The 13,885-nt window shown below is 50.5% G+C and overlaps 4 protein-coding genes and 2 non-coding genes across 6 annotated transcripts; 4 read left to right on the forward strand and 2 right to left on the reverse strand.

Annotated features, from left to right (window-relative positions):
- Positions 1–438: 438 nt before the first annotated feature.
- LOC142069862 (histone H3) lies at positions 439–965 on the forward strand. The gene has a single exon (XM_075122481.1). The coding sequence runs from the start codon at positions 471–473 to the stop codon at positions 879–881; it is 411 nt and encodes a 136-aa protein (XP_074978582.1). The 5' UTR covers positions 439–470; the 3' UTR covers positions 882–965.
- Positions 966–2,131: 1,166 nt separating this feature from the next.
- On the forward strand, positions 2,132–2,203 carry TRNAE-CUC (transfer RNA glutamic acid (anticodon CUC)). Its single transcript has one exon. It is a non-coding gene; the product is annotated as a tRNA-Glu (tRNA).
- A 208-nt stretch (positions 2,204–2,411) lies between these two features.
- TRNAT-AGU (transfer RNA threonine (anticodon AGU)) lies at positions 2,412–2,485 on the reverse strand. The gene has a single exon. It is a non-coding gene; the product is annotated as a tRNA-Thr (tRNA).
- A 4,755-nt stretch (positions 2,486–7,240) lies between these two features.
- LOC125628335 (histone H4) lies at positions 7,241–8,129 on the forward strand. Its single transcript, XM_048833305.2, has one exon. The coding sequence runs from the start codon at positions 7,352–7,354 to the stop codon at positions 7,661–7,663; it is 312 nt and encodes a 103-aa protein (XP_048689262.2). The 5' UTR covers positions 7,241–7,351; the 3' UTR covers positions 7,664–8,129.
- Positions 8,130–8,140: 11 nt separating this feature from the next.
- LOC125628444 (histone H4-like) lies at positions 8,141–8,897 on the forward strand. Its single transcript, XM_075122317.1, is given in 2 exon segments — positions 8,141–8,156; positions 8,575–8,897. Coding segments are annotated over 2 exon segments (339 nt in total).
- Positions 8,898–11,006: 2,109 nt separating this feature from the next.
- LOC142069863 (histone H4) lies at positions 11,007–11,752 on the reverse strand. The gene has a single exon (XM_075122485.1). The coding sequence runs from the start codon at positions 11,739–11,741 to the stop codon at positions 11,430–11,432; it is 312 nt and encodes a 103-aa protein (XP_074978586.1). The 5' UTR covers positions 11,742–11,752; the 3' UTR covers positions 11,007–11,429.
- Positions 11,753–13,885: the final 2,133 nt, after the last annotated feature.

Consider the following 13,885-nt stretch of genomic DNA (forward strand, 5'->3'; position numbering starts at 1 on the left):
TGAGAGCCACTGCCCTAGGCTCTGAGCAGACCCCCTCCCAGTGTCCCCTCTATCCACCTGGGCCCTGAGCAAGCCCCCCGCATAGCCCTCTATTACCCCCCTCCCAGTGCCCCTCAGACACTGAGGAAAGTCCCTCCCAGTGTCCCCTCCATTCCCCCTCAGACACTGAGCATTGGCAAGCTCCCCCCTCCAATGTGTCCCTCTATCCCCTCCCAGGCATTGAGCACACACCAGGGTCCGCTCTATGGCCAGGCGCTTAGCGCTCTGCTCTAGGGAGTGGAAACAGAGGGGTTTAGTCACCTCTCCCCAATCCCTGCCCAGCCCGGGAAATTTAAACCCCTCAACGGTCGCCCGGCTGCTCCTAGCCAATCAGGAGCCAGGACTGGGCTATAAATGGCGCACAGCGGCGGCGGGGTGCTTATTGCTCTGCGGCGGGACTGGAGAAAGGCTGGTAGCGCGCTGCAGCGAGCATGGCCCGTACCAAGCAGACGGCTCGTAAATCCACCGGTGGCAAAGCGCCCCGCAAGCAGCTCGCCACTAAAGCTGCCCGGAAAAGCGCCCCCGCCACGGGCGGGGTGAAGAAGCCCCATCGCTACCGCCCCGGCACCGTGGCCCTGCGGGAAATCCGCCGCTACCAGAAATCCACCGAGCTGCTGATCCGCAAACTGCCCTTCCAGCGCCTGGTGCGGGAGATCGCCCAGGACTTCAAGACGGACCTGCGCTTCCAGAGCTCGGCCGTCATGGCCTTGCAGGAGGCGAGCGAGGCTTATCTGGTGGGGCTCTTCGAGGACACCAACCTGTGCGCCATCCACGCCAAGCGAGTCACCATCATGCCCAAGGACATCCAGCTGGCGCGCCGCATCCGCGGGGAGAGAGCCTAGGGCCGCTCCCCTCGGAGCCCGCCGGCTCCCGAACCAACGCCCCCAAAGGCTCTTCTAAGAGCCACCACGTGCCCACGCGAAAGAGTTGAAATTCACCCTTTTTCTGCTTCCTAGAACAAGTTCACACTGGCTAAGTGCCTTCTTGGCACCGGAGTCAGATCATTGCAACACTTGTGCTACTCCGCTTCCTAGATAATGTCGCAATGGGTTGGTTCTGCAATTACGAATCTGTTTATACAATCACAAACGAAGGAAAAAGAGCTTGAATTTAGCCTCTGGCCTTACAAGGCAGTACCCGCAGTCCCTAAACCCCTTCCCGGTAGAGGCAGGAGTTCAGTACAAACATGACCATTTTAATTTTAAAACGACCCTTTTGAAAACGTAGCTTCTCCAATGCTCAAACCAGCCTGCCCAGACGGGGGCTGGTCTTCAGGGAAGAAGAAACCCGAGGAAGGCAGCGGCTACAGAGAGTTTCTCTAGGGCCCGGAAACGAATCAATCAAATATTTGTTTTATCACCATCTTGTTTCTGGCCTGCAACAACTGAGTGAAGATTCGGAGTCGGTTTGAGCACAAGGGTCTGGCTCCGTATTTGCAACTTCTCTTGTCTGGAGAAAAGTGGGTTTTTTTTGTTTTTTCTTTTGAAATAAAAGAAGCCGTTTTTTTCAACGCCGCCCCCGTCCCGAGGCGGTGGGTTGATATGCAAATGACCGGGGAGGGGGGGGAACAGGGATGAACTAATTGCGGAAGTTCAGAAAATAAGCAACTCTCCGGGTCCGCTGCCCGGCACTGGTGCCCCCAAGTTCAATCAAGCACCCCGAGAAGTTGGTACGGAGGCTTCTAAACAAAGTCAGTTCCCAACCCCCCACCCCTTCACCAAACACCCTGAAACACGGCACCTCCTACCCTTCCGCCAGCATCCCTCTCTAATCCGGTTCCCGCGCCCGAATCCTCCCGAGGGGAGTGGGGAAAAGGCGTGACCGTGACCCTCTGAGGAGTGTTTTTCCTCCCTGGACTGAACCGCACCAAGGAGGACAAGGAGACTTTGTGCGGGGGGGTGGGGAGGGAGAGGTGCTCTCGCTGCTGCCAGGTTTTATCCCTGCATTTACTCTATTCCTTGGCTGGCGGAGTGGTAAAGCCGGGCTAGGTCTGAATCCGTGTTCGGTCAGCAGCGCTGCGTGTGTTCGCTCGGAGCGGCGAACTCCGCTCCTTACCTTGTATAGCACGTTGTGGAAGGACACTTTCATCGCCTCCCTGGTGGTCTAGTGGTTAGGATTCGGCGCTCTCACCGCCGCGGCCCGGGTTCGATTCCCGGTCAGGGAATAAATGTATTTTTATTTTTTTTCCCCAGGACCCTTATTACTCTGTGGCATTTTGTGCAGACCGATCCACAGGAGTCCCCAACTGGCAATAAACTCGCCTCGGCGAGCGGCTTGTTCGCCAAGCGCCGGGGCCCCGTAAAAGGGGAAGGGAGGCGGGAGCGGTGGCCACACGCGTGTGCGCGGCGCGAGTAAAGGTTTGGCTGATGAAAAGGCACCGCTGGGATTCGAACCCAGGATCTCCTGTTTACTAGACAGGCGCTTTAACCAACTAAGCCACGGCGCCGGCTTGCGAAAGGGCCGCAATTGTCTCCTTAATGCCAAGTGGCCCCATTCCCCCATTCGGGCACATACATGGGGGAGCTGCGAGAGGGAATCTGCCGGGCCCTTCTGCACAGTGCCTAAGATCTCAGCCCCTTCTGCCAGTTACAAACACTTGTAAATCCTCCCCTGGTAACTGCCGGAATTAAATCCCTCCTAGGCTTGTAGCTGGTCGGGGAAGAATCTAACTGGCTGAGTTTCTGGGACACAATGACTGACCAGTTTAGTTTTAATAACTTTATCCGGCCATGAACTGCACCTTTGAAATCCCTCAGGAACTCGTGTCCGAGCCCTTGCCAATAATGCAGCTCTGTGTCCTTGCCAAAGAAAGGCCTTTTGATGACACCTGGCTAGAGGGTGTGCGGAAGTGGGCCTGTTCGCAATGTTTTCTCTGAATAGTGTGGGGGTACCTCAGTTTCCCCTAGCATTTTTTGAAATATCTAGGTCAGTGGTTCTTAACTTTCACCCCTTTGGTCCTCAAAATCTGTTCTCGCACCCCCTTATCAAAAATCGTTGAAGTAGGTCAGTTCTTTAAGCCTAGAGATATTTTTTTGTTGGTATATTACAATAATCATTAAAAAAGTATCATGTTAATAAATACACAGCTTTGATAAAGCTAAGTAGTTGTACTTACCTGCCTGTGCTTAATTTGTGTTTTCCATGATTTACCTTCTAAAAAAAGATCTGGCCTGTCTCCCACCCCAGAAAGGGCATCTCACACCCCCAGGGGATGCGTGCACCCCAGGTTAAGTACCAGGGATCTAGGTGGGGGGATAAGGGGGGGTGTGATTGTTGCAAAGCCCTAGAAGGCAGGTATGAGGGGGTCTGCACAGAGAATGGCCGACACCCCATCTCCTGGCAACTCATGGCCTGGGCCCCTCCCCGCAAGGTTCCAACTGAAGGGGCTGGAGAACAAAGGGATCAGGTGGCCTCCTGGCCTGGGGGAAAGAGACAAAGGCCAGAGGAGGGGCTGGAGGGGGCTTCAGTTTGGAGCTGGCTGGGGAGACAGGGGGAGGCCCAGAACCTGGGCCTGGGCTTCCCATCCCCCCCAAGATGGACCTGACTGAGTGGTCCTGTTTTCTGTACCTACAAGCTCTGTTTTGGGTTGTGTTCCTGTCATCTAATAAACCTTCTGTGTTACTGGCTGGCTGAGAGTCACGTTGAATTGTAGGAAGTGGGGGGGTGCAGGGCTCTGACTCCCCCGCACTCTGTGACAGAGGGGGTCAATTTGCCCTTTGTTTAAGGCCTGCTTGAACAGATTTGCCTAATCCAGGCCAGGCGGGTTTGCATCCGTGCCACCAACATCATCCTAACTTCACATAGAATGGTGTTGCACACCATTTTCAAATGACACACCTCGCACGGCATACATATTTTGCACAAAGATTAGTACAGTGGTGCGTAGGGTGCATAGGTGCTGGAAGTAGGGGGCTGCCGCACCCCTTGGCTTGAAGTGGTTTCCATCATACACAGGGTTTGCAGTTTGGTTCAATGGCTCTCAGCACCTCCACTGTACAAATTGTCCCAGTACCCCTGTAGCTAAGGGTCAGAGTCAGGCTTTCAAGTGCCAGTCAATAGGCCAGTGCATCATTGGCAAGAGAGTCCATCTTGTTGCACTCCTGGGCTTAAATAAAGTGCTTGGACCAACCAAGGGCCAGACCGGAAGCTGTCAGTCTGGCTTTCCAGGCAGTATGTCTTGTGGTATTTACCTTCACAGGATCTGTGCAGTCATTTGGGCAACCCCCATCATGGCAGCTAGGTAGTGTTACTGTTAAGGAAAAGTCAGCACATGTGACTCCATTTTGGTTTGGGGCCCGCCGTTGTTTAAATGCCAGCACATCATACACCAGGAGGAGTGATCCTTAGATACTGAATCCCTGTGAAAATCCTCCTCCTTGTCTCCAGCCTGCCTTGACTCCCAGTATCTGTTTTTTGTCAGTCTCTAACTCCCTGTCTCTTGGCCTTGATGTGAGGCCTCCCATCCTGATTTACTGATGCATGGCTTTAGGACCATGCTGTTTAATTAACATACTGGTATAGCACGAGGAATGCACCAAGCAGGGATAGGTGGTAGATAAGACAAGGGTTTGTTTATTGGCTAAGGTTTCCGATGCACGAAGGCAACATGTTTTGCCAAAAAGTATATAACCTTTGTATAATCTGTATTCAGGGTCCCCCCCTGGCTAGCAGGGGGGCACCACGCTCGAGCGTAATAAACTTAGTGTCTTTTGGGAACTCTGCAGTTGTGGACCTTGTTTATGTGCCTCAGCCTAGATTCGAACTGTGCGTGTCCTACCAGGTGTAATTCGCAGCAGTTGTGTGCGTGTCCTACCAGGTGTAATTCGCAGCAGTTGTGTGCGTGTCCTACCAGGTGTAATTCATAACACTACATTCTCTCATTCTCCCATCTTCTCCCCCACACACTGTTAGTACCTGTTGGTAAATATCAATCCTTTCCATTCTTTCTTTCTGCATATTTCATCCATGTATATGGTCACTATTCTTTAGAATCTCTGTCTTCAACAAAGAGTATGTCTGAATTTGAAGGCTCAGAACACTGGTCCTTGACCAACAAGTAACCCTATTCAGGAATTTAATCTGTGATGCTGTATTTTAAACAATCTTGGGTGCCTTCATGCCTATACATCTCCAGCTATTCTTGGAAACAATCTTCTTAACATGTGTGTGCATGCATACACACACACACAGAGCTGATATAAGCTTATATAGACTTGGGAAACTGATATGGGATCATTGGTACAGCTGGTGTTTTCTGATGTGGAATGAACCAGGAAGAAAGATTAGAAAAAATGGGGTTAGTTTAGTCTGGAGAAGAGAAGACTGAGAGGGGATGTGATAAGTTTTCAAGTACATTAAAGGTTGCTACAACTGGAAGGGGGAGAAAAATTGTTCTTGTTAACCTCTGAGGAGAGGACAAGAAGCAATGGGCTTAAACTGCAGCAAGGGCGGTTTAGGCTGGACATTAGGAAAAGGTTCTTAACTGTCAGGGGGGTTAAACACTGGAATAAATTGCCTAGGGAGGTTGTGGAATCTCCACCATTGTATCAAGTATCAGGGGGTAGCCATGTTAAGTCTGTATCCACAAAAACAAAAAGGAGTCTGGTGGCACCTTAAAGACTAACAGATTTGTTTGAGCATAAGCTTTCGTGGGTAAAAACCCCACTCCTTTAGATGCATGGAGTGAAAATTACAGATGCAGACATAAATATACTGGCACTTGAAGAGAGGGGCATTACCTCACAAGTGGAGAACCAGTGTTGACTGGGCCAATTCGATCAGGGTGGATGTAGTCTACTCCCAACAATACATGAGGAGGTGTCAATTCCAGGAGAGGCAAAGCAGCTTTTGTAATGAGCCAGCCACTCCCAGTCCCTGTTCAAGCCCAAATTAATGGTGTTAAATTTGCCAATTAATTTTAGTTCTGCTGCTTCTCTTTGAAGTGTGTTTCTGAAATTTTTTTGTTCAAGTATGGCTACTTTCAAATCTGTTATAGAATGTCCAGGAAGAATGAAGTGTTATTCTACTGCCTTTTGTGTGTTACCATTCCTGATGTCCAATTTGTGTCCATTTATTCTTTTACGTAAAAGAATAAATGGACACAAATTGGACATCATTTCTGTGCTAACAAGTTCTGGCCCCTGAGGGGTCCTAACCCCCAGTTTGAGAACCCCGGCTGTAGGAACCTGGGAACCAGCCCTGAAGAAAATGAGCCATGTGGGCAGCAGACCAAAAGGACACAGTGGTTCTGTGTTCTGGAACAATTTGTATAGTGTGGGGTGCTGAAAGCCATTCAACCAAACTGTAAACCCTGTATGTGATGGAAACCATTTCAAGCCAGGGGGGTGCAGCATCACCCTGAGTTCCGGCACATATGAAAAAGACAAGGCTGCAAAGATTTTTTCAGCAGCTGGGAGCAATGTTTGACTTGACTCTGAACAATCGGATGATGCAGTTCTCCCATGCAAAAACCCACAGAAGGGAGTTTGTAGTCAGCCTCCAATTGAGCCTGCAGTCCACCCGACATGTGGATCCCCACACTACGCTTGGTGTTAGAGAGCCAGCTGGTGGGTCTGCTGATAGAGGAGGCTTATCACCCTTCTATCCCACTGTGTGATTTTGTTTAGCTTAACAGAATGTTCATAGAGTCATAGAACTGGAAGAGACCTCGAGAGGTCATCCAGTCCAATCCCCTGCACTCATAGCAGGACTAAGTATTACCTAGACCAGGGGTTCTCAAATCCCCTCAGGGGGTCATGAGGTTATTCTGTGGGGGGTTGCGAGCTGTCAGCCTCCATCCCAAACCCCGCTTTGCCTCCAGCATTTATAATGGTGTTAAATATATAAAAAAGTGTTTTTAATTTATAAGGGTCGCACTGAGAGGCTTGATATGTGAAAGGGGTCACCAGTACAAACGTTTGAGAACTATTGTCCTACAGGGATCTGGGTCAGTAAGAAATATATTCTCCTTCCTGCTTTTTAATGGGCCCCATCCCAAAGGGGAGCATTGCTTGTATCCTTCACTCACTGATCACTGTGCGGTGAAGGCGCAGAGAGTAGAGGCAGCGCCAAAGCGGCATTTGAAGTTAACTGCTGATTAATGATTGGCCAGGGAGCGATACTAGGTGTCTCACTGGTGAGCGAGACAGTCGAGGTCACCCTGGGCGGGGCGAGCGGGAGGGGAGAGATGCTGCGCCCCGCCTTTTTGCCTTCGGTTTTCACTCCGGTCGGACCATCGCCTATATAAACCCATGCTTTTTGAAAGCAAGATTTCATTTTGTGTTTTCGTGTGGGGTTTGTAGTTTTTGTAGTCATGTCAGGTCGCGGAAAGGGCGGTAAGGGGCTGGGGAAAGGCGGTGCTAAGAGACATCGTAAAGTGCTGCGGGATAACATCCAGGGCATCACAAAGCCGGCCATCCGCCGCCTGGCTCGCCGCGGCGGGGTGAAGCGCATCTCGGGGCTGATCTACGAAGAGACCCGCGGGGTGCTGAAGGTTTTCCTGGAGAACGTGATCCGCGACGCGGTGACTTACACCGAGCACGCCAAGCGGAAGACGGTGACCGCCATGGATGTGGTGTACGCCTTGAAGCGCCAGGGGCGCACCTTGTACGGCTTCGGAGGCTGATTGATTTTTTTTTTAAAGCGTGACTTGCATTTTTTCAACCCAAAGGCTCTTTTAAGGGCCACCCACTTCCCCACGGAAGGAGCTTGTTTCACTGCTGGCTACGTTATCATTGAAGCGAAGTGGTTTATAGGGATGTAGTAATGGGTTCGTTTAGTCGCAATAAGGGAACTTTATGTTTTATTGTGGGGGGGGTTTTAAAAACTCCGGTGTCCAGCCCAGCAGAGAGGCTGTAAACTTCAGCGATGTGATTGGTTCTGCGAACAGTTATTTCGGGAGGATTTCGATTTACTCAAAACTCACTGAACCCCTAGTGCTGGGAGTAGCATTCAGAACGCTGTGCGTTTACACAGGCGGAAAGGGGAACGAAAACGCCTCGATTTGTGCACGAAGAAGAAAGGGGACGTGCAGCCCCGGCCTTGCATGCAATAGTGCCCCAGGAGCCTTTTTGGGGGGAGGGACATTAAAAGTTTTGGCACGATGACAGATTCCCTGGGTGTCTCTGTTTTAGAGGTTCTCCCCCCCCCCCCCCCAGTTAAATTGATATTCCAACACCGGCTTGCCCCAGGGAGCCGGCTGCAGCAGCCGTTCTCCCGCCAAATACTGTAGCTGGGGTAGGGGGGGTCTCCCGGGTCCTACAAGCCCGCGGCCGAAATATCTCTTCCCTCACCCGGCCTATTGAGACTGAGGGGAGTGTTTATTCCCTCGCGTCTTGCAACTCCTTTCTGCGCATGCTCAGGAATAAGTCCGGGCGCCAAATTTAAACTTAATGGCTGGCGAATAATTGGCAGGGGTGCGATACTCGGTGTCTGATTGGTGGGTGGGGAGTCGCCGCACCCGGTAGGGCAGAGAAGGGGACGGGAGAGAGATCCCGCCGGCTCCGCTCCTAGGTTTTCCCTCTGGTCCGCCGAGAGCGGCTCTGACAAGGGATGGTGTTTTGTTCTGTGGGCGCGGGAAAGGTGGAAAGGGGCTGGGGAAAGGCGGTGCTAAGAGGCACCGTAAGGTCTTAAGAGACAATATCCAGGGTATCACTAAACCAGCGATCCGCCGCTTGGCTCGCCGCGGCTGGGCGAAGCGCATCTCGGGGCTGATCTACGAGGAGACCCGCGGGGTGCTGAAGGTTTTCTTGGAGAACGTGATTCGGGATGCGGTGACTTAGACCGGGCACGCCAAAAGGAAAACCGTGACGGCCACGGATGTGGTGTACGCCCTGAAACGCCAGGGGCGCACCCTGTAGGGGTCGGGGGCTGATCCTCAAAAATGATTCAACCCAAAGGCCCTTTTAAGGGCCACTCATTCCTGCATAGAAAGAGTTGGTCTTGCTGTGTACGGTTACACGGATATTAACATTGTGCTTCTATCTGGTTCGGATATTAACCTGCAAGTACTTTTTTCAACTAAGCTACTACAATGTTAGTCAAGTATCCGGGGGTAGGCATGTTAGTCTGTACCGACAAAGACAAGGAGGAGTCCGGTGGTACCTTAAAGACAGATTTATTTGGGCATAAGTTTTGTGGGTAAAAAGCCCCCTTTCAGGTGCACGAAGTGAAAATTACAGATGCAGGCATTATTATACTGGAGAATTTGCAAATTTAACACTCTTAATTTGGGCTTGAATAGGGGCTGGGTGGCTGGCTCACTACAAAAGCAAGTTCGCCTCTCCTGGAATTGACCGGACTCCTTGTTACAATAATGATACAACTGGAGGGTATAAACCAATAATACTTAACAGAGCTATACTGTTTTTTTAAAGGAACTGCGTTGTTCAAGAAGGAAAATGGAGTCAGCCTTGTGGCACCTTAGAGACTAACATTTATTTGGGCATAAGCTTTCATGGGCTAAAACCCACTTCATCGGATGCATGGAGTGGAAAATACAGTAAACAGAATATATATCACAGCACATGCAAAGATGGGAGTTGCCTTACCAAACTGGGGGTCAGTGCTGACCAGGCCGATTCAATTAAGGTGGAAGTGGCCTATTCTCAACAGTTGACATGAAGGGGGTGAATATGGAGAGAAAATTACTTTTGTAGTGTTAACAAGGGCAATGAAATCCAGGTGGACATCAGCCATTCCCAACAGTTGACAAGAAGGGGTAAGTATCAGCATAGGGAAAATTATTTTGTAGTGACCCAGCCACTCCCAGTCTCCATGCAGGCCTAATTTGATGGCATCCAGTTTGCAAATTTATTCCAGTTCTGCAGTTTCTCATTGAAGCCTGGTGTTGAAGTTTTTTTGGTTGAATGGCCACTTTAAAGTCTGTTAAGTGGTCAAGAAGGTAAGGGAAACTTAATGATTTATTTGTATAGTATACTTAGGATGATTTCTCTTATGTGCATGATACTGCCTTACTGGGAAAGAATGCCTCAGCTAATGCTAGAAGACATGGGGGAGGGGGGAGAAGAACCTGAGCCCTCATAAGCCAAAGCTAGGCATGTTTATAAAACAAACAAGTGCCCTATCAATGTTACATGTAGATAGCAATGATACTGAAAGCCTGAAACAGTCTTCTCGAATGGGGCAGTGGGTTGACAGCAGGAGGTTCTTCAGCTAAAGAAATCACATGGGTCTATCTTGCATCAATGGCATTTTAGTACGGACACCGCTCTGTTTTGGCAGTGGGATGGTCTTTGACAACTTAAGATCTGAATTTTCAATGAGAACTCTATTTAGTGCAGAAGAAGTGCTGTTAAACAGCTGAGAAGGAACTAACCCGGTCTCAGTTACAAGCTATATTAGACAACCGTTGTTTTGCTTAGTCACAAACTAGGGGTACTTGCACAAGCTGGGAACAAGACAACTGCAATGTTGGGGGTCACGTCCCCTGCGCAGAACAAGCTTTTACAGCAGGTTTATAGAGCTGAGGGGAAGGAAGTGATGCATGCATCTGATCACAAATGAGAGGTTGGAAGATGAAATTTAGAGGAATTTAAGCAGCTTCAATCCTCCCATACTGACTCTTACTGAAAGAGGACAGCTTGCAAGGGACTAATCTTTGGCGGGAGGAAGGAAAATCATGACAATTCTAGTATTTCAGTTTAGTCACTATTAGATTACTATGAAAACAGATTTCCCTTGTCACGCAAAGGCAGTTTCCTGCTGAAGGCAAGGAAGCTGCTTTGTTACAAAGTATCAAAGGGCTTCGTAAAAGACAACGGAGAAGGAAGCTCTCTCTAAATAAAAGCCGGACGTTAGCCACGAATCCAACCATCCACAGCTAGGGTTAGCTGCACAAGGATTTCACATCACAAGCACAGTCTCCCCCAACAGTTTCTGCAGAGAAATCAAGAGCATTTACTAGCGGTCATGACCCCCCCCCCCCCCCCCACAGGGTTTCATCTATTCAGCCGCAAGGAAATCGTTCTTTCATTATCTCAAAAAAAAAAAAAAAGATCAGAAGAGTTTTAGAAATTAATTAAAACTTTTTCTTCTGAATAGTAGAATCCACAGTTACCTATATGGACCCAGTGGTATACACGAGCCGGTTTAAGTGAACTCAAAAGGATTTAAACTGGAAGGAAACCCAAAAGCTGAGTGCTCAGGAGACTCCAGAAAACACGTGTTATCAAGAACTACCCCTTAATACAACGCCACACAAGTGAATTTGCATAAAAATAAGCGTCCTCGGAAAACTAGTAAACTGTAATTTAAAACATATACAACTAGACCTCTGTGCCCAGCAAACCCAGCTCTTCCTGTGCAAAAGTGGGTGGCCCTTAAAAGGACCTTTGGATTGCAGTAGCCGTACCGGTTCCTGGGCTGGCAGTTTAACCCCCGAACCCGTACAGGGTGCGCCCTTGACGCTTTAGGGCGTACACCACATCCATAGCCGTTACCGTCTTCCGCTTGGCGTGCTCGGTGTAAGTCACCGCGTCGCGGATCACGTTCTCCAGAAAAACCTTCAGCACCCCGCGGGTCTCCTCGTAGATCAGCCCCGAGATGCGCTTCACCCCGCCGCGGCGAGCCAGGCGGCGGATCGCTGGTTTAGTGATACCCTGGATATTGTCTCTTAAGACTTTACGGTGCCTCTTAGCACCTCCCTTACCCAGGCCCTTTCCACCCTTACCCCGACCGGACATTTCTGCTCTGAGTCTAAGCAGCACAAGAATGCAAGTGTTCTCTGGCGCAGGCCAAGGGCTTAACTAGGCTGGGATCCGACCAGAGGGAGAACTGCGAGGGACGCCGGCGGGAACGCCCTCTCCCGCCCGCCTCTCAGCCCTGCCGCGTGACGCTCATTCCCCTCCCACCAATGAGACACAGCGCGTCGCACCCCAGCCAATCCTGAGCCAGAATTCTACTTTAAACCCCAAAGAGTGAATTTTGGCGCGCGCGCGCGCGCCCGCGTGCAGTTCATAGCTCTTGCACCCCTAGGCGTCCTGCATCAGATAGGAATGCAAAAAAAGGAGCTTGAACCCCCAGCATCTCTTCCATTGCAAAAGGAGGGGGGCTGTTATTTTCCTCTAGTACTGAGGGGACCCCTGGAGGCCTGTGTCACGGCGTCCCCAGGTGATGCTCCGGATCTGCTCCCTAAGAAGCCAGGCAGCACTCTGGGGGAGCCTCCTCTCTGGGAATATCCTGTCCCCAGGGCAAGACACTGCCCGGCTTCCACGTTCCTGGGTCTGACCTCAGAGCCGTCAGCCTCCCCTGCCCCAGCCTGCGCTTCCCGCAGCGAGTCCGCCCAGGCGGGGCTCCTGGGGAAGCCAGAGGGTCCTGCCCCCCGACTCCACAGTCTGACGTGACTCTCAGCCGGCTGGTAAAACAGAAGGTTTATTAATTAACAAGAACACAGTATAGAACAGGACGTGTTAGGGCAGAAATCCGTGACTTTCAACCCACTCCATCCTGGGGAGTCCTGGACCAGGCGGCCTTGGATCCCCACAAACAGACTCCCAGCTTCCAGCCACCCAACCTCAGACACACCTGTTGCTCCTACTTGTGTTTGTCTGGGTCTCAGGTTAGGAAGGGCACCCGTCCTAGCATCCAAGCAGGCATCTGGAGCAGACTCACCTGCCCCAGAGGTCTCAGCCAAAGTCACACACCCCTATTGCCACCAGTGGGGTATTAGTGCAGCAAAAGGGGAAACTGAGGCACACACAGTATTCATGCAAAACAGTAAAATTCACATAGGCTGAACAGTAAGACTCACACACAACATAATGAGGGGAAATCCCCACTTTGTCACATCTCTCCCCGGTTTGAGATGGAACTGAGCGGGGGTCACTTTAGCCAGTGGCCTGGGGAAGTTCAGGCCCCCCTCTCTGGGACAAAGTATCAAAGTTATAACATTTGCACTCCCCTTAACAGGGACCACCTCCATCTCATACTCCTGAAGGGACAGAGTCCCCCTCAGGAGTTTGACACTGGCCCCTTGCATCTGGTGCAGCCACGGCAGGGCGAGGGGTCCATGTCCACAGTGAAGCGCTGCCCAAAGAGCTCTGGCTGCAGCTTTAAGAGCCCCGTCTCCAGGGCTAGGTATTCCTTCTCTATGTACCTGACATGAGCTGGAATCATAAAGGGGGATGTGGGAAGTCACACAAGTAACCCACCAGGCTCATCCAGATGTGAAAAAAACGCAAAAATGGGTGTGGACTAGCAGAAGCAATTTAATCAATCCAAAATACCACAACGTGAGCACGCACGCACCTTACAGTGGTATGGTGTTTTCAAAATAGATTTATAGCTCTTCCAAGCTCATTAGCTAAAGCAAGAGAAGACAGCAACCGATAAAAAAATCGAACTTTTCTCTGTGGACACAAGACAGCATAGACTGAAGAAATAAAAAAATCGACACTAAAAGACATTCTGCCATATCGGCAACCCTGTCTTTTCTTATTGCCAAACACGAAGTATTCAGAGAATGTGTGTTTTTTGTGCTATGCAGAACAAATGAAAGCAGAAAAATGTTCTGGCTTTATGGGGCAGAAAAAGGGAGATAGCAGAGGATGGTTTCGATCCATCGACCTCTGGGTTATGGGCCCAGCACGCTTCCGCTGCGCCACTCTGCTAGGCGTTGGCAGAGGTTTGTATAAATGGGTGTCATGCATGTGCGTGTTCTTGCACCAGGGCCATAAGGCGAGAGATCCATTTTAACACGGTTTCCTTTTCATTCGCTTGAAGCACAGGGTCGCTGGCAAGAACAACAAAGAGTCCTGCCAGGAGAACTATCGGGTGGCGGCTTTGCTGCGTTTAATTCACGGTCCCCACTGAAATGCCTGCATGACCA

The sequence above is a fragment of the Caretta caretta genome, chromosome 23 (genome assembly GCF_965140235.1).
Source record: "Caretta caretta isolate rCarCar2 chromosome 23, rCarCar1.hap1, whole genome shotgun sequence".
Classification (NCBI taxonomy): Eukaryota; Metazoa; Chordata; order Testudines; family Cheloniidae; genus Caretta; species Caretta caretta.